Source organism: Schistosoma haematobium, chromosome 6 (genome assembly GCF_000699445.3).
Source record: "Schistosoma haematobium chromosome 6, whole genome shotgun sequence".
NCBI lineage: Eukaryota > Metazoa > Platyhelminthes > Trematoda > Strigeidida > Schistosomatidae > Schistosoma > Schistosoma haematobium.
In genome coordinates, this window is record NC_067201.1 from 21,041,460 (window position 1) to 21,060,735 (window position 19,276).

A 19,276-nucleotide genomic window follows, 5' to 3' on the forward strand; every position below is an offset into this window, starting at 1 on the left:
TTCATATATGAGGATAGTTCTCATTGAAGATTTCATTTTATTCATTTGGAGCTATCCAGATATGATTTTTATGAGAATACCACTGTTGTGCATCCCAACTTGTCGAATGGAAGCATAAGCAAAGGGAAAGCAGGAGTTGGAAATCAAATCCTCAGTGACGATTTTGCTCTCATATGAATGAATGGGAAAATGACCAATATATATATTTGATACCTAATACATATTGAACACTGAATATTGAATGGGCTAAACATTTACGGACACGTATCTTATCTTCTCCTCATTGTAAATGATATTTGAATTTCACCCATAAACCTAAAAAGGTGCATTCTCGATCGTGATTGGCTAGTCTCTATACTACAATATACTCTATCCTATACTTATAAGTCAAGAATTGATTAGAGTTGAAGTCGCACCATTAAATACCAACTCATTAGTTCTAATGATTAGGCATCCGCTGTGAGATTAAACAGTCTTCGATTTAATCCCTGGGGGTGGGGTGGGGTTTCTGGATGTGCGTTTCCGAGGAGTCCTATACTAAAACAAAATAGATGTTCAGCGTTGAGTTCGGGACTCGAACCTAGTATTTTTTATTTTAAACACTAACAGATTATCAAGTTTAGAGCTGAACATAAACAACGGGATACAGTCACATTCAGTCGACTAGTAGTCCCACTAGACGAATATAACTCTGGTCACCATTAAGTGATCAATCAATTGTATGATGATGAAATTTTTCTAATCTCAGTTCGTGTATTTATCAGACCGATCACATACACGTATATATCTTGTTAATGCTTATCATTAGTTTGAAGTTTATTTAATTTTGTTATCATAAGAAAAAGGAGTTTCACTGTTTTACTGATTCACAGGTCAGACATCACAAACATTATCGTCTACAACATCTAATCATTTTACAAGTGTTTTATGCGCTATTCAATATGCTACTGAAAAATTAAATCAATCTGAAAATTCAATTCAATCAACATTATTACACTCTGATCCATATTCACAATGTAAACAATATACTTCAAATTCACCAGTGAATTATATTGGATCAATGGAATTATCGCCAAATTTTTTAGATGATTTAAAATCTCAATCGAAAATACCCATAACAAATTCATCGACAACGGTTAGGTCACATTCCTATGTTCAACCACCATTGATTACGGATCGATTCAGTGATATTTTAAGGTAAGTCAGTTTAGTACTACTACTATTATTATTATTATTACTAGTACTACTGTAGTGAACGAGAACATCATTAGGGACAACCAAATATATTTGAACACAACATTACAGAATCTCTTAGTAAAATCTGACAACCATACTTCATTTGCAAAATATCCATCAATTGTCTCAGACTTGATTGTTCCTTCATTTCTATATCAACCACCCTCTGTTCTCGTTCTCTCTCATTCTCGTTCGATTTTCTCAACCTTATGCCTTCAGGCATTCCACTTTCGATTGGTGATACATATTACTTATATCTGTGGGCATCAATAGCATACACCACACTACTACTGCAATAACCGTGATAATAATAATAATAATAATAATAATGTTGTCATAAAGTTTTACTGATGTCGATCAAATGTACAGTTCAGTTCATAATGAATTGGTATTTATCCAGCTGACTGAGTGTTATAGTTTTTTTCATTTATCGAACTATAATGAAGTATGTAAGATTATTATGGGATGTAGGTCATTTAATCACGTAATGAATTTGGAATGAAATCTATTTAAAGACTCATTGAATACATGGAATAATGTTAACATGTAATAACAATCATAATAATTTACAGTATCCAACAATATACAACTTAGATAAATCCTATTTAGTTATTTATTTGAACACATAGATATTGATACAAGGAGGCACCAAATAGATATACGTCACACAAGTCACTTGATTTGTATGTGGGCTGTGATACTTCCCCGGGTGTCAAAACCGAAGCAGGTGGTTTTCTCATGGGGCCACACACGAAGCCTTCGACCTAAAGGTACAATCCACAAGGCAGTGGAGCAACGTCAGGAGATGTGGTTCTATGTTAGCTGGTGACCAACGATCGGTTCATACACCATTTGTTCCTTCAGGATTCTGGAGACCATGTGCACGATTGGTTCGGAATGAGGGTTTTCCAACTCTCCTAGGCAAATCCTCCATATTGACCAACCCGCTTAAATCGTTGGACATTCGATTTTCATCCTCTTGATTTCGTAAATAACACCCCAGCTGAGATAAGGGAGTGAGTAGGAATCCCCTACCAGTGGTTGTATGCACGTGGTTACTTGAGAGCATTTGGAGAGGGAGAGCTGACTCTCCCCACCTTCGAGCGTACCAGGGCATTTGGGGGCCTAGATGAATCTAAAGTCAGAAGTAGAAATAGGTATAAGAAATAAACTTTAGTTTCAAATAAGTTATAGTTTTCATGTCTAGTGGTTTGTGTTGCTGTGGGGGGGGGTTCTCACTTGGTCGATTTCAACCATCTCATACACTGTGGTTACCGGGGGCTAGTCTTTATTTGAAATCATTTTGTAGTGCGAAAAACGATCTATTATACAATATTTATCACAGATTGATTTTAGTTAATATGCCATTAAAATTAAAAAGGTATTGGATAGGTGTTCTGTTCTAGTATGCGACTCTTCAGCAGTTGCAAATTGACTGGATTCAATAATGCTTACCATCAGGTCTCAGCTCAGTAATCTAATTGTGTCATATCTAGAGCTTAGATTTTTTATATGCCGCGTATAACTTGAGCACTTGAACGCTAGAAGCTTTCCAAGTCGCGAATGAGAAGACAGAAGACAAGTGAAAGGAATGTTATTCCAAACAGTGTCAATTATGGCGTAAAACTCTCAGGTATTTATAGTTTTTAGTAAGAACGAAATCATCATTATAGTTATCCAATCCGCACACAGGGGGTTATTAGCATTTGTCCAATAAGGAAGCTACACGTAGTGATTTAGGAATATTCTTCCAAAAAATGATTGGATTTAATATCTTCGGCTCTTTCCGAGCTTCTTAGAGCTTCCTCAAGTTCACCCGTGGACCGTCCTCACACCTTCCCCCTTTAAAGTTTGTTGTGTAAGACTTTTTTCTCGGATTCACCTGAAACTTGGTTACTGCATTCCTTTTGCGGTTCATCACTCTCTAAGGTTGTACCGCTTTGTCGCTTATTCGGAAATTTGAAGTTCCTACATTCAATATCAGTCTTGCATTGCTAATGAATCTCATTCTAAGATGAAATAACCAATGATACCCGAACTTATTGAATGAATCCTATTTGAATTTGTAACATTTGTCACTTTTCTTCATTTTGTGTTTGTACCTTTACGCTTGTTTCCTTTCAACAACAACAAAAATATTATTTACAGACGATATTCATTAAGTCGTGAAACAAATGATCCTACTAAATTTTCAACTAGTAATACATCAAGTAGTATGAGTAGTGGATATCACAGTGGTTTATCAACCGGTGAACATACTGTTGATCCTAGTCGCCGTTGTAGTGATAATTCATATGATCAATTCATGTTATCAATGAAAGGAGAAGATATTATGAAAGGGAATGAAGATAATTGTATACCATGGGAAATTACAAATAATCAAACAGGTCAATCGATACCAAGAGCATTAATCAAAGGGAAACTACCAAGTAAATACTTATTATTTTATGATATTCTATTTATTCCGTATAAATTTTGTTGAAGTTAGACATCAATGCCGTTGGATACCGGCCGGCTCAGTGGTCTAGTGGTTAAGTGCTCGCGTGCGACATTGATAGGTCCTGGTTTCGAATCTCGCAAGGCGAGATCGTGGATGCTTACTTCTGAGTAGTCCCACAATAGGACGAAACATCCATTGAGTGCTTCCAGGTTTTCCATGGTGGTCTAGCTTCAATTGACTCATGAATCCAACAATTAAATTATTCTGTATATATTCGATCGTGATGAGTAGTATATTTTGTTGTTCGATTCAGTCATCCATGAACAATTCACTAACTATCTATGAAAAGACAAAAGCTTATGATGATTGTGTAGAAAGTTCTGTTCCCAAAGGTTGAATAATAATGTGCACAACTCATGAGCATATATAATTGGATTCGTCAAGGCAAGGATTTGCGTGATCGGGGTGACCTTGATTAAGTGAATAATACGTCAATTGACAGTAGTCCCTCAACACTTGGATCTCTTACCTACCATGTAGCTCTGTGATAGCAGGTGATCTGTCCAATTTCCTTAGTATGTCATATCTCTCTTTTTAAATAGAAGATGATATGGGTGAAGACAATTAGCACCAATTTCAAATCCTAGATTTTCAAGTTGATGACATTTATCAATGAAGCACCTCTGAAATCATAAGGAAAGTGACGCTTCATCAAAGGTTCAAATCATCATTTGTGAAGAAAATAGCTCAACAATAAGGCATTTAACTTTCTTATTGGTTGGTATGCATTCGATTCGTGGAAGCACAGTAAATTGCTACAAATCATTCAGATGAGCTTCACAAGTCTAAACTTCATTTACCCTGTACTTATTACTGCTTACTCAGTGATTTCACTACGCAAGAGTAATACATTGAAAGCATCTACGATTAAATACTAGCAACCTATCTTCAAAAATGCAGCTTTACAGGTATATAACATTACGGAAAGAACTTTTGTTTGGTATTTCCCTGTTTCATAAGGTAGACAGACATTTCATCTTACATTTTGAAGAGAATAACTTGTAACTATATCAGGATCTCATTACTCACTAACCAATCAGAGTTGATAGGACTTTCAATATAAATGAAATATTTTAATAGCTGAATTCATGAGTTGATATAAGCTAGACTACCATTGAAAACCTGGAAGCGCTGAATGATCTTTTTGTTCTAGTGTGGGATTACTCAGCAGTGCATATTCACAATGCCACATACAGGACTCGAACCCAGGGCATTCAGTCTTACGTGTGAATACTAAAGCTCTACACCATGGAGACGGTATCCAACGGTGTTAATGTCTAACTTCAATCGATACATGATCTTGCATAACCCTTCATCCATTGTTTGAGGTGAATGGCTATCTCACACTGGACACGGATTAGGCACCACTGATCAAGACTTCTCACTAGAACTGCAAGAAATCCATCATGAAGCTAGTCACTAGTGAGCATATGATGAAATGAAATAGCTGACTCATTCCCACTTGAATAACTTTCAGCGAAATCAAAGCTGCAGACGTTACAATTAGTAATGTTATGAGTCTAATGAGTGGTTTCATGAGATTTTAAAAGATGATTGAATACACGGCTTGAGAGATTATTGTCAAATATAGTTGATAAATCTTGAATGCGACTTATAGTGTTTGTTTTTTAATTGTTTTGTCTATCTTTTCGTCAATTGAATAACAAAGACGATGCAACTATGTTAAATGATGTTATCAAGTATTCGATTGATTCATCTATGCCAACAACAAGAAAGAGTTATTCATCAACTGTAAACTTGGATGATCTTTTTGATAGAAGTTTAGATACTACTGTGAATAACAATACGACTAATAACAATGACAAGAACAACAATGTTGGTAACACTAATCTTATGAATAGACCTCTTTCAGCGATTGGTAGTCGACGTCATCATTCTACACCCGATGGTTCTGGAAATATCAGCTCTTCAACTGTTGGAGGTACTACTAATACTACGACTACTACTACTATTACGACGACGACTACAAATACTTCTTTTCATCATAATGTTAAATCGAATCCTTCATGGTCAAATGATTCAATCGGTAAATCGAGAACGACACATTGGCATGGTAATAGTAATATTGAGACGAAAATGAAAAAGGTTGTCAATACCAAAGGAAATATATTTCTACAAAGGAATGATTTCAATGTATTCATGGTTAGTTATTTAATAATAATCAATAATGAATGAATTATATCATTGATGAAATGATTGAATCTGATTGAGGAACATTCTTTTTTTTATAGAGAGTAGTTTTGTTTGTTCACGGTATTGATTATGGACTGATAAAAGTTAAGATACCATTGAAGATCTAGAAGTACTGAAGAATTATTTTGTTCATTTTGAGACAATTTAACGGTGTACATTCATTACTTTGGTAAATATTAGTTCCAGGACTTTTGGATCCTGTCAGTGGAAGATTTCCAAATTCAATTAATTCAAGATATTCAGTAACTGTCATCCACTGTGATTAGTTAGTGACCATCTTGCTGTTCATATTGATGAATTTCATTTAGACTCCGTTGGCACCTCCCTTACTGATGTCAGTTGGAAATAAATACCCTCCATAGATCTGATATTATTTCATTGAATCGAATTGAAATAAAGTAGATAACAACGTAAGTAAACTAATGATGGGCTGAAATAAAATGTGAATAAATTAATTGAAACCTCCTGGACATCTTGGTTATCGAAGGTTGTCGATCGGTTCAACAGTTTCCATATTCTCCAAATGCTAAGACGACAATGTTACAGAGAAATCATTCAAAAGGACTTTGAATTCAGAAAAAAAAATGGTGTTCAAAGAGTAGACGTCCTACGTAGTTGGTATCATTTCATCCTAGTACAATCTGGATGAAATGAATTCGCTAATTAATGTTGAAAAGAATGCACTAGAAGACCGAACAAATCTACCTTGATTTTTATGATAATGATAAACTAGTATTAAATGATTGTAACCGTTTAATAGGGCACCTTGTCTGTTTTATTTAAGATCCATGGTAGGTAATACTTATCCTATCCTCAAGGTGTATTTTGAATCTTCATGTAAGACAAAATTGAATCACTTTAAGTGTTACAATAATCAGAGACGTTTTCATCGGGTTATGTTCTCTTGTACCATTGAAATACTTCAACTGATCAGTCATTGAGTATTGACCAATATTTGCATAGATTGATTAAGTAACAAGAAAGCTTTAGATGTGTAAATGCATCCGATACTAAATAAAGTAAGTAGGTCAAATGTGAAAAGCAGTAACAGTATAAATAAAATATGGATTAAATTACTTTCCGTCATTATAAAGTATAACACGTATGTTACAATACACTTGTTCCAATGTTTATTTTCATTTATCCATATATTCGTGGAAGTTTTCAGGTTCTTCAGATCCATCGCTTTTGTTTAACGTTTATATCATCTTCCTAGTAACATATTATGTATGTATGTGATTTATGCGGATTCAGCTCATGAGAAGTTTCCAAGTCAATACAACAGGCTGATAGTTGTTCTAGTCATATTTGCATCATTCTTGCGGTGTACACAATCTTCACGAAACATTTGGAAAGCTTGAGAAGAGTTGGGTTTTTTTTCAGTGCATTATTCTTAGTTTTCACATTTTCTGAACAGTGTAGTAATTCTTAGAAGTGCTGGCTCAGTGGTCTACAGGTTAAGCGCTCGCTCACGAAACTGATAGGTCCTGAGTTCGAATCTCTCGAGGCGGGATCGTGGATTTGCACTGCTTAAGAGTCCTATAGTAGGTCCAAACGGCCGTCCAGTGATTCCAGGTTTTCCATGGTGGTCTAGCTTCAATTGACTCATGATCTCAACTATTAAAAAAATTTCTTAGAAGTATTTGATGGTATAAAATAGTCATGCGAATTGTAGTTCTAAATTTATATAAAGAGACCTGATTAGTAGTAATTTAGAACACAAGGCTTGATAAATAAACTGTATGTTTACATTCAATGATTGCTTTTCTCATTCACTCTTTACTGTCTATCATTTATCCAGAATGTAAGGAAAATCTCCCATAGAGTCATTAATAATTAATCGGTTATAGGAAGATTTAGGAAATGGTATCATCATGTCTTGAACAACTGTTCCATTAAGTGAATCATCATTATTATCAATAATCAGTTTAGAATTGTCTCTCCTAATTTTTCTAAGATTCTATATAGCTTAGTTCATGCATTTAATTGGACAGACTATGGTGAATCTTCCCATTGATGTTTAGGGCTACACACTGTGCATATTGCCTTGATAATGCCTTAGTTCACAAGCATTATAAGCGAAGATAGATAGTGGCTAGCATTGGAATCCAGGACGCGTGTTTCGTCCTATTTTGTGACTCGTCAGTTGGATGAACCTGGATCTCAGATTTGATGTTCACCCTGGGACTCGAACCCAGTACCGTTTGCTTCATGCTAAGTTTGAAACGGTTACGAGCTCACTTAAACTGCGAATGGGAACAAAGACTCGGTGACCAAAAACTAGCAAGCTAGCTATTCGATGAGACCCAGCCACGTTAACTAGAGGAAGAAGTTCAAGCTTGGAACAGGGAAGTATATTCATCAAAAGCCAGAAAACGAGTGATAACAACAGACAAAAATCAAAACGTATATTTACAACACAAAACCGTCCTTGGGGAGAGTTACAAAATAGCATACTAAAAGACACGACGGACCAATAGCATTCAAGATTCTCTCAAGTGGGAACTACAACATGAAGGTGAAAAGAGCGCCTTTGGCACGAAAAAAAGAACTTCAAATTTTCTATATAAAATTACAAAATTAGGTCCTTTCCCAAGTGAGTTCTGGGGATCTAACGTCCCCAACACTTCAAACGAGGTAATCCACACAGTATACACATATGCCAATAAGAGACTGATCAACTGCAGTCCTAAACATCAATTGGAAAACTTAGTTAAACAATACTAAGTGAATTTAAACTTCACCCCATCGCACAAGGAAGTGGCTATCAGGACTCAGTAACTAAATGGATAACGCGATGGCGTTTGAAACGAACAATACTGGGTTCGAGTCCGGAAATGAACACCAACACTTAGATGCAGGTACATCCAGCTGACGAGCCCCAAATGGGACGAAACTCGCGTTCTGTATTCCACTGCTAGCCGCTATCCATCTTATGATTTATATGACAATTCTAAGGAACATACTATACACTTTTCAATTGTTACATTATTGTTTCTCTGATTATACTAATGACATTTTACAAATTACCTTAATTTTAGAATTTACCAAATTATAAACAAAATGCTTATTTCATTCAAATGGATGATGACAGTTGTACAGGAAATGAAGATACACGTGCATTTCTATTAGCACAGTTAACAAATCATCGAGTTTCTGAAGTCTACTGTTTAGCATGTCAACAAATTCTGCCAATTTATGATCATTTTCCTGTGATAGATGGTATCTTTTTCATCAGTCCATTATGTCATCGTTCTAATGAAGGTCATCGTAAGGGTGGTGGCCTACGGGTCACTTGGCATACAAATGGTATACAGAATCAATCTGTTCAACAACAACAGCAAACTCATCGGGCACACAATGTTACTACTAACAACACTGATAACAGTAGTATCAGTAACCATTTAATTTCATCGACAAATGATTATCAATCTATCAATGAAGTAGCTTTGAAACTTTTGGCTCCATTAAAGATTATCTCACCACCACCTGGTTGTCTTGGACCTAGGCAACAATTAAATTCAACACAGCATAATATGATTAGTACTGGTACCGTTGGGGGTGCAGGCTCAAATCAAGGTGCTGGCAATAATAATAACAATAGTAGTATACCATCTAGATTTTCAACAAATAATTCATCTACTAGGCAATGCCGTTATTTGCATGCTCTATGCTTGAATTGTATGCATTCAGAAAACATGATGACCACTGGTCGAGTAAATGATTTAAAACGTATTAAATGCAAAATTTGTAGTAAACCTTGGTCTGGTAAGTTGGTAGATTTCATAAAATAAATGTTAATTTATGAAAATGTTAAACATCTTCAATTCATTTATCAGATACAGGTTAATGTATTGGGATTCGAGCCAATACTTTAAGTGTGAAAACTAATGATACTACCCTATTGTCTTAAGTGAAGTAAGTAATTGGGGGGGGGAGTTCAAACATGTGACCTAGTGGGTGAAGGTTAAACCCTTTAATCACTGATCCAATAAAAGAGAAGGATTCACACATGTAGTATACAACTCTCTTTGAACCTAGCAGATAGTAATAATATGATACTCTGTCTTATTGCTCTTACCGTATCAGCCAAATTGGGCATCAAATGTACAATTATAACAATTGTTTTTCATGCTGAAAAAATAACATTTTGTGGTTTCTAAGGTTGTGATTCTATTAGTTTTTTTTTTGGGGGGGGGTTGACCCAGGATATTTCCTAAAGGAAGTCCAGAGGGGCCCTGAAAATTCTGGGAAACATTTTACCCAGTCAATATTAAGTAGGAGTTCCTCCGAAACATCTAGAAAGTGGAGTCACATATCACATATCTGATTAGATGATTACTTATCCTGCCACTATGTTCAGTAGGATTCCGGAACTTTCCAGAAGTCCAACGTCATCTGGAATGCTACAAATACCCTCGATTTTCTGCACATGAACTAACCTTGCGGTAAAGCGTTTTTTCCATATTTCGATCCTTCACTTTCGTGTTCAAGTTGTCGTATAGATTTAGCCTGATGTTATTACAAGAGCTTAGGAAACATCTGTGTATGTTGAATAGATTATCTCGGTATAACCTAAGCACTAGATTCGAATTTCATTGTGAACATCACCACTGGTACATCCAACTTTTGAGTACTAAATAAGATGAAACGAGTATCGAGGATTTCAGTTCAAGTAACAACTTAAAAATACAAAAAAGTAGTAACACTGTTATAATTCTTTCAGTATATACAAAGACAACAGAGATTGATCAAAATCCAGTATCGAGTATCAACAACACGATAATTCAAACCCTTACGAATAGATGAATATTGATATTTTTAAACAAATATTGCAATGAAATAACATTCATTTCTAGCTTGAAATGCCCTGGTACGGCCGAGGATGGGGAGAGTACACTTCCCCTCTCAAAATGCTCTCATATGTCCACGTGTATATAGCCATTGTCAGGGAAGTTCTATTCATTATATTCTCGCAGTAGGGGTGTTGTTTAAGAAATTGAAGGACGGAAAGCGAGTGTTCCGTGCTTTAACCGGGTTGGTGGACACGGAGAGTCTACCTAGAGGAGTTGAAAAACCCTCATTTCAAACGAATGATGAACATCGGCCCTAGTATCCCGACGGAACAAATAGCGTATGAACCAATCGTTGGTCACAGGCAACCATGAGACAGCATCTCCCAACATGCTAATGAAGTATGGCAACTTGGACCGATGTATATATGTACCTGGTCCTACGTTGTTGCTGACTGACTAACTGACTGATTACTTCATTGTGGATTAGACCTCTAGATCAAAGACTCAGCGTGTGACCTCCTAAGAAAACCACCTATTTCAGTTTGGGTGCTTGTGTAGTATTCCACCCCTCACACAAATTGAATGATTTATATGGTACATATATATTTGATGCTTCCTAGTTTCTAATAGTTGTCTAGTTAAAGATCAATTAATTGTTTAAACTATGAAAAGGTTTTCTTTAATGAAGATTCATTCAGTATAATCAACATTCAGTCAAATCATACATATTTTGTATTCATCATTGAAAATAATAATAAGAAATTGTCTATAAACTATTTCAGGTCAATTTAAGGTTAAATAGTCTGTTCTTGTCTAGAAACTAATCATCATGCCTGCTCTCTTCCTCTCTCTCTCTCCTTCCCTCCCTCCCTCTCTCTTTCTTTACCTCTATCTCTATCTCTTTGTAGACATACATTATCATTTCTCTGTTTGTTTCAATGGATATAAAATAAGATTCTGTCTGAAAAAGAAATGAGTCACTGATAAGGTCATTTTTATGAGATAATCAATATTTGAAGAATTGGGGAAAAGTTACTAGTGAACTTTTTTTGGCATTATCATCCTTTAAGAATACGCTGAAAGAAAATAGATAATAGACAGACAAATAGAAGTGGGTATAATGATATGGCTTACTAATCAATGATCAAGTCAGAATCTTCAATACGAATGTCAAAACAGTTCTACTGTATGGAGCTGATACTTGGAGAAGTACAACAACCATCATCAAGAAGGTACAAGTATTTATAAACAGTTATCTACGCAAGATACCCAATATCCATTGGCAGGATATCATCAGTAACAGACTTTTGTGAGAGAGAACAAACCAACTTCCAGCTGAAGAGGAAATTAGAAAAAGATGTTGGAAATGGATAGGACATACATTACGCAAATCATCAAACTGCACCACGAAGCAAGCATTAACTTGGAATCCTGAAGGGAAGCGGAGAAACGGAAGGTCAAACAACACATTACATCGGGAAATAGAAACAGATATGAAAAGGATGAATAACAACTGGAAAGGATTGTCCAGGACATGGTTTGATGGAGGGTGCTGGTGGGTGACCTGTAATCTTCCACGAAGAGTAACAGGTGTAAGTAACTCAGTGATCAAATAAATATAAATATCCCAGGTCTACAGGTGGTCAGTCGTTCGTGGAATAGCTCAGTATTAACGTTTCAGACTATTAAACCGAGTAAAATGGATTCATATCTTCCAGTGAGGAAGTGGGTTAGTGTTTAAAGGCTTTCAGCCGTCAAAACACTGAGTCCCAAGTTCGAACCACACTCCGTCTACTGCTGTTTGGACAACTGAATAGTATCATTTTCCCCCATAATTAGAGTGTAGCTCATTCCTAAGTGCTTAGTGAGTGAGTTAATCCAAAGTTTTCAAAGGTAGTACCAGCTTTCACAGAAATGTTGCCACACCTTGTTGATAATTTTCAACTATCACGAAGCCTTGTTCGAGGAGTGTATCCTGCTGGTTGCCTACAAGCATCTTATATATAAGCATAGTGCATATCATCTCGACTAATTATTGAGGATAGCCAATCTATATTTGATATACAAAGTGGGCAATAAACACTCTACACATATGGTGTTAGTTGTAGTGAAGGCTACTTACAACATTGCTTGTAAATCATATGTTGCAGAACGTGGTCTGGAAGTTGTTTGATGCAATGAAGAGTTTCAGTACAGAAAAAGTACTGTGTTGGTAGGACACTTGGAGACTAGATGAGAAGATTGTTTAGACTACAGAACACAGCAAAAGATGTAAATGGACTATTGAAGACTATGCATATGCATTATGTAAATGCTTTGTAACTTCTTCTAACAAACATGGATTCCGTTTACCCATTGCTTAATTTAGCATTAGTTACCATAAATTCATTACTGAAGTTCAAACAATAATTGCTAGTTTTCAAGTGAAGTTCCTCAAGTGGTTGAGGGACTGTGTGATTGTGTGAGATTTCAAATTTACGGGACAGACTAGTTATTTTATTTAAACACACAAGGAGGTACCAAATAGATATGCACCACACAAGTCATTCAAATTGTGTGAGGGCTGGAATACTGTCCGGGTGCTTAGACCAAAGCAGGTGGTTTCCTTAGGGGGGGCTAATCCCCAAGCCTTCGACATGAAGGTCTAATCCATAAGGCAGTGGATCAACGTTGGGAGATTCAGTCACATGGTAGCCAATGACAAACAATAGGTTCGTACGCCGTTTGTTCCTTCAGGATCGTGCAGACCATGTGCACGATTGGTTCGCACTGAGGGTTTTTCAACTCCTATAGGTGGGTCATCCATACCCACTAAATCGGTTAAAGTATCGGATATTCGCTTTTCGTCTTGTCAATTTCGTAAACAACACACCCATCACGAGAATATAATGAGTAGGACTTTCCTAGCAGTGTCTATATATACTTGGCTATATGAGAGCATTTCGATAGGGATAGCGTAATATCCCCACCCTTGGTCATACCATCATTCTGTTTAATTGAAACCCATTCTTATTATTCTGTGCATTAAAAAATTTTTTTTCTTTTGAAATCAATAAGATTATAATGGATTATACATTTCTTTGTACCCCCCTCTTTCTCTCTCTCTCTCTCACACACACACACCGTGACCTTATTATTGGATATAAGTAGAATGAAAAAATTCTTGTACTTTCCCCTTTATTTATCTTATTTTAAAAGTACATAAAAGAGAAAAAAGTTTTTTTTGTTGTTGTTGGTAAAAGCAGGGGGGAAAGTACATATTTTTCAAAGAGATCTAATTATTTAATCACTTGGTTGTCATGAGGTAATAAGAAAAAAACAAACATACTCTCAAATTAAAAAAAATTTAATATATTTTCTTTCTAAATAGTAGTTTAGTGAATAAGAACACATAGGGGAACAACCAAATGTATATGAATGCAAAACTACAGAATCTTTTAGTAAAATCTATGAACCATTTAGTGAATACTTCATTTACAAAATATCAGTCAATCATCTTAGACTTCATTGTTCCTTTGTTTCTACACCAATAATTCTCTTTTCTTCGATCGTCTTAACCTTCTACCGACAGACATTTCACTTTCGATTAATGATACATACTACTTATATCTGCTGATGTCGGTAGCACACACTACACACACGTCTACCCTTTCAAACAGTCGTTCTTGAGGTGATTCTGCTGGCTGTGTCATGTTCACCGTCAAAATGTCGAGACTGGGTTATTGAAATCCGACGTACACCTAGCACCCGGGATGCTCAACACTTGTGTACCAGCAACTTTCCAAGCCATCTACATTCAATTTCTGCTAAGCAGCCACACGTCCCACCGCTCCTCTCTGTCGACAGCAGTCGTCAAAGCCAATGCCACCCGCCCGAACAGTCTACTCGACTTCATCTTCCTAAACCAGACCGCCCCAAGTGGCACCTCAGCTTCAGGCACCTTTCTCCCCTCTTGGTTGACAGTGACACGAAATTTAGTGAACGAGTACACAAGTGGGGACAATCAAATGTATGTGAATACAAAATTACAGAACATATTAGTAAAATCTGTGAAGTACTTCGTTTGCAAAACGTCAATCAATCGTCTCGAACTTCATTGTTCCTTCGTCTCTATAGTAATCATTTTCTGTTCTCGTTCTTTGATCTTCTTAACCTTCTACCAGTAGGCATTTCACTTGCGATTGATGATACAACTTATATCTGTCGATATCAGTAGCACACTCCATAATGTTATAATGCGTTATTAAAGAAATGCAATTCAAATTCTGTAAAATCTCGACCTTAGGTCTCGCTCGTGAACGCCCAATCTACTGATCACCATTGCGAGGCGGTCGCTCAGTGCCTCCAGGTTTTCGAGGCCTAAGGTCCTGGGTTCGAGTCCCGCGTGGGAGGTCGTAGGTGCGCACTGCTGAGGAGTTACATCGCTTATGGCCTTCAAATACCCTGGTACGGCCGAGAGTGAGTAGAGTCAGCTTTCCCTCTTGAAGTGCTGCCACATAATCACGTGTATATAGACGCTGTCAGGGAAGTCCTACTAATTATGTTCTCGCGGTGGAGGTATTGTTTACGCAATTTAGAGGGCGGAAAACTAATGTCCGGCGCTTTAACCGGGTAGGTGAGCACGGAAGATCTATCCAGGGAATTTGGATAACCATGATTCTAAACCAATGGTACACATGGTCTGCACGATCCGTAAGGAACAAATGGAGTATGAACCAATCATTGATCACCTGCTATCATGGGACTGCATCTCCTGACATTGCTCCACTGCCTTGCGGATCAGATCTTTAGGTCGAATACTCCGTGTGTGGCCCCCTAATAATAGCACCTGCTTCGGTTTGGGCACTCGGGCAGTATCACAGCTCACATACAAATCAAGTGACATGTATGTCGCATATGTATTCGGTTCCGCTTTGTAACATATATTTACCTGTTCTAATAAATAAATAAATACATAAATAAAATGGTGATCTTACAGTGATTAGTTCATGAGCTCAATTAAATCTCAAAAACGTTCACAATCCTATACTGATAACACTATTTCGTATCTCAATTCGCCTATTTCTTGATTATATGATATACTAGTTGAAGAGGTTTGTGGAAATAGACACGACATTCAGTTGTTACACTGATCACTTAAGAATATTCTAATAGATATTATATTTATTTTTTGTTTATTTTCAACATTTAGGCACTTCATTACTAGTTGGTGGTCTTTACACTTATGATATATTTGCTGCTGTACCATGTTGTTCAGCTCATTTAACATGTGGTTCATGTCAATCACGTCTAGATAATTTATCACTATCATCCAATTCAACAATATCGTCCTCCCCTTCCTCAACAACAACAAATACTACAACAACTACAAGTACATTACAATTATCATCAAATGATCTACCTCATCAACATCAATATCATGATCAAAATCAATTTCCAATCAATAATATTGATCAATCGATAAATAATCTTACAATTAAATCTTATCCATTAAATTATTTTAGTCAATATAGTAATTTAATTATTTGTCCATATTGTTCTAAAGTGGATTATCATTTTGTTAAATTATTTGAAGATTATTATGAAGTTAATAATTGATTATTAAAGTTTTTTTTTTTACATTTCAACTTCACTATCGTACAGGATCATTTCGTTATACTTTTGATATTTTACTTCTCAGGGTGTTTTACTTTTTTTTTGCTTTCCGTTTCAACAAGTTAATACAATCGAGCAATTCAAACAACCAGACAAACAACACAAACACAAACACAAACAAACGGACAAACAGCACAAACACAAACAAACAACCAGAAAAACAACACAAACACAAACAAACGGACAAACAACATAAACAAACATAATTGATACTTGAGCTAGAAATATCATCCAATCACATAGTATTTTTTTCATTTTTCAGTTTGACCTTCAATTTTTACTCAGGTCAATGTTTTTAATTGTCTTTTCTTCTTCTTTTGTTTTTTTCTCTCTCTGTGTGCTCAAAATCCATTTTATGATGAATGTTTTATTTTATTACTTATTTATTCATTTCAGTAGTATAATACATTTAAAAGAATACTACTATGCATATATATATATGTATGTATAGTAGTATATAATAATTTATATAAATATCCACTTGATTATATTGAATACATTGAAACAATGTTTAGAAACAAACAAAACAAAACAAAGTTGTTCATTTGTCAATATGTGTGTGTGTGACACAAAGCGCCAAATTGTAAAAAGAATCTCCTTGTTCAATGGAACTCAGTTTATATATCTATCTATCCATATCTATAAATATACATTATTTTTGTGGTTAGCGTTTTTTTTAGCGTGTTAATTATCTACTGGATGTGGTTGCTAACACCATATCCAACTGTTTTCCTTTATCCAAGCTTTGGATCAGCATTAATCCTAGAGGGGGTGGTGCCTATTTAACTATTGTAAAGTCAATATTACAAGTCATTTTGTCTAATTCAATTTCTGTTTTAAACAACATATAGGTTTATATATTCAAATCATGTTCCATTCATTGTTTACATTATTTTTGTTGTTGTTAAAAAATGATGAGAATGAATAGTTTAAGTTTTTGTTTCCCGCCAAATGTCTATTTCTTTTTGTCAACGTTACCAATGTGAAAGCCTTTCATTGTTTTATTTTTATTAGTTGCCTATTAAAAGTAAATTGATTAATCATTATTATTACGTCATAAAGTGTTACTAGCATTATTTATTTATTTATTGAAGACATGATAAGTGATGAAATCTCAGGGGAGTGGGGGTTTGTTCATGCCCACTTCTTTCTTTTCTCTTTCCCCAGGTATATTTATGTTGTTTTTAATTTAATAAAATCAATTTTAATTGTTATAATCAACTGTTTATTGATTTATTTTCTCAAGGTTAAAGAGTTCTGATTTGTTTAAGTTAAATATTAATTATAGTTGGTAAAGCTTTCTGGAAAAACCGATAAGGTTATTTGGATAATGTTTTTCAATCAGGAGCTTATAGATGTCTTCAGTAGAGAGCTATTTGATATTGAATCTTAATGCTAGGATTTAAGGTACTATTATAGTGTGTGTTACTTATATCGACATGAGTAGTATGTAACGATAGTTAGGAATAGAATGTATTTCAGTAGAAGGTCGAGAAGGAAAGTATGAGGATACAGAGCGATAAATATGAAAATGCAGGAATGATGAAGTCTGAGATGATTGACTGATATTTGCAAAAGGAACAGTCAAGTGTGAGACAGTTAATTGGCATTTTGCAAATTAAGTATTTACTATACAGTTCTCAGATTCGACTATCTCTACTTGTGTTCTTGTTCATGCACTTATTCTACAACATTTAAATGATGGTTGACGGTAATGGCTGAAAATTCACTAGATGTCTGTTCATTGATATTAAACTTCTACACGTCCACTGATAGTTTACTTGGCATATTTTTGATATTAGCTAAATGATGATAGATATAATTTAAAAGAACTAATTATGTGGGAGTGATGAAAAAGATGTGTAGCTCAAGTCGATATATGAATTATTCGTATTTATTGAAGTCACAAAGTGAAAAATGATCAATCTAACAGAGAAGTATTACATCAAGTAATAGTGTTGAGTGTGCTACTTATTTCGACATAAGTAGTATATAAAACTAGTCAGGAATAGAATGTCTGGTAGCAGAAAATCAAGAAGATCGATGAGGAAAGATTGGGAACAGAAAGCAAATTATATGAAAATTCAGGAACGATGAAGTCTGAGATGATTGACTAATATTTGCGAAAGGAACAGTCAAGTGTGAGACAGTTAATTGGCATTTTGCAAATTAAGTACTTAATGTATGGTTCTCACATTTTAGTAAGGTGTTCTGTAAATGAATAATAAAAACTATTATCCTCAAGCAGCACTCAAAAACTTTCTGATAGTAGATCAAAGAGCTATTCTACTCGTGAAAAGCTATCTCAAGATACCTATCACCAACTACACATTTGTGACTAGATAGCTATTTAGTAAAATCCGACTGTGTGTTATTTGTACTAAATGATGATTTCTTTGAAACTGATTCTATGCTTATTACAATTTCCAAATGTAATACATTCAGTTACGCTCATCTGTTTCCGCTTGCCTTGAACTATACTGTTCCGGGAATTCTTAGTTATAAAACCAATCTGAATACTGCTAATTACCATACATAGCCAGCTCAGTCATGAAATTTGTGAAGGGTTATTGAAAAATCGACATAATACTCAGTAATGTCCTGTAGACGAGTAGTGAAACTACTTCATGATGCTCGGGTTTTCATATCCGCTTCTGGATCTGTGGAACGTAAGAAGTAGCTTTTACCTGAGTGTTTAAAGAAATGTACAAACAGTATTCAGCTAGTACTTTATCTTTTAAAAGATGTTGTGTTCTGTTTCTACGTTTTGTCATAGCGTAGGCGTGTTGATGTTTTTGCAACTACCTCCTCAATCCCAGTATTACATATAATAGTACCATATTTTTTTCCAATATTATTGTCATAATTACTAATG

At 35.3% G+C, this 19,276-nt stretch overlaps 1 protein-coding gene across 1 annotated transcript in view; it reads left to right on the top strand.

Annotated features, from left to right (window-relative positions):
- MS3_00008763 (uncharacterized protein) overlaps window positions 1-17,579 on the top strand; it is a 30,234-nt gene extending 12,655 nt beyond the window's left edge. The window contains exons 4-8 of the mRNA XM_051217104.1: window positions 873-1,197; window positions 3,385-3,665; window positions 5,406-5,899; window positions 8,992-9,718; window positions 15,938-17,579. Coding sequence (XP_051065739.1) covers window positions 873-1,197; window positions 3,385-3,665; window positions 5,406-5,899; window positions 8,992-9,718; window positions 15,938-16,344 — 2,234 coding nt within the window. The 3' untranslated portion in view covers window positions 16,345-17,579. The remainder of the gene's footprint in view (window positions 1-872; window positions 1,198-3,384; window positions 3,666-5,405; window positions 5,900-8,991; window positions 9,719-15,937) is intronic.
- Window positions 17,580-19,276: the final 1,697 nt, after the last annotated feature.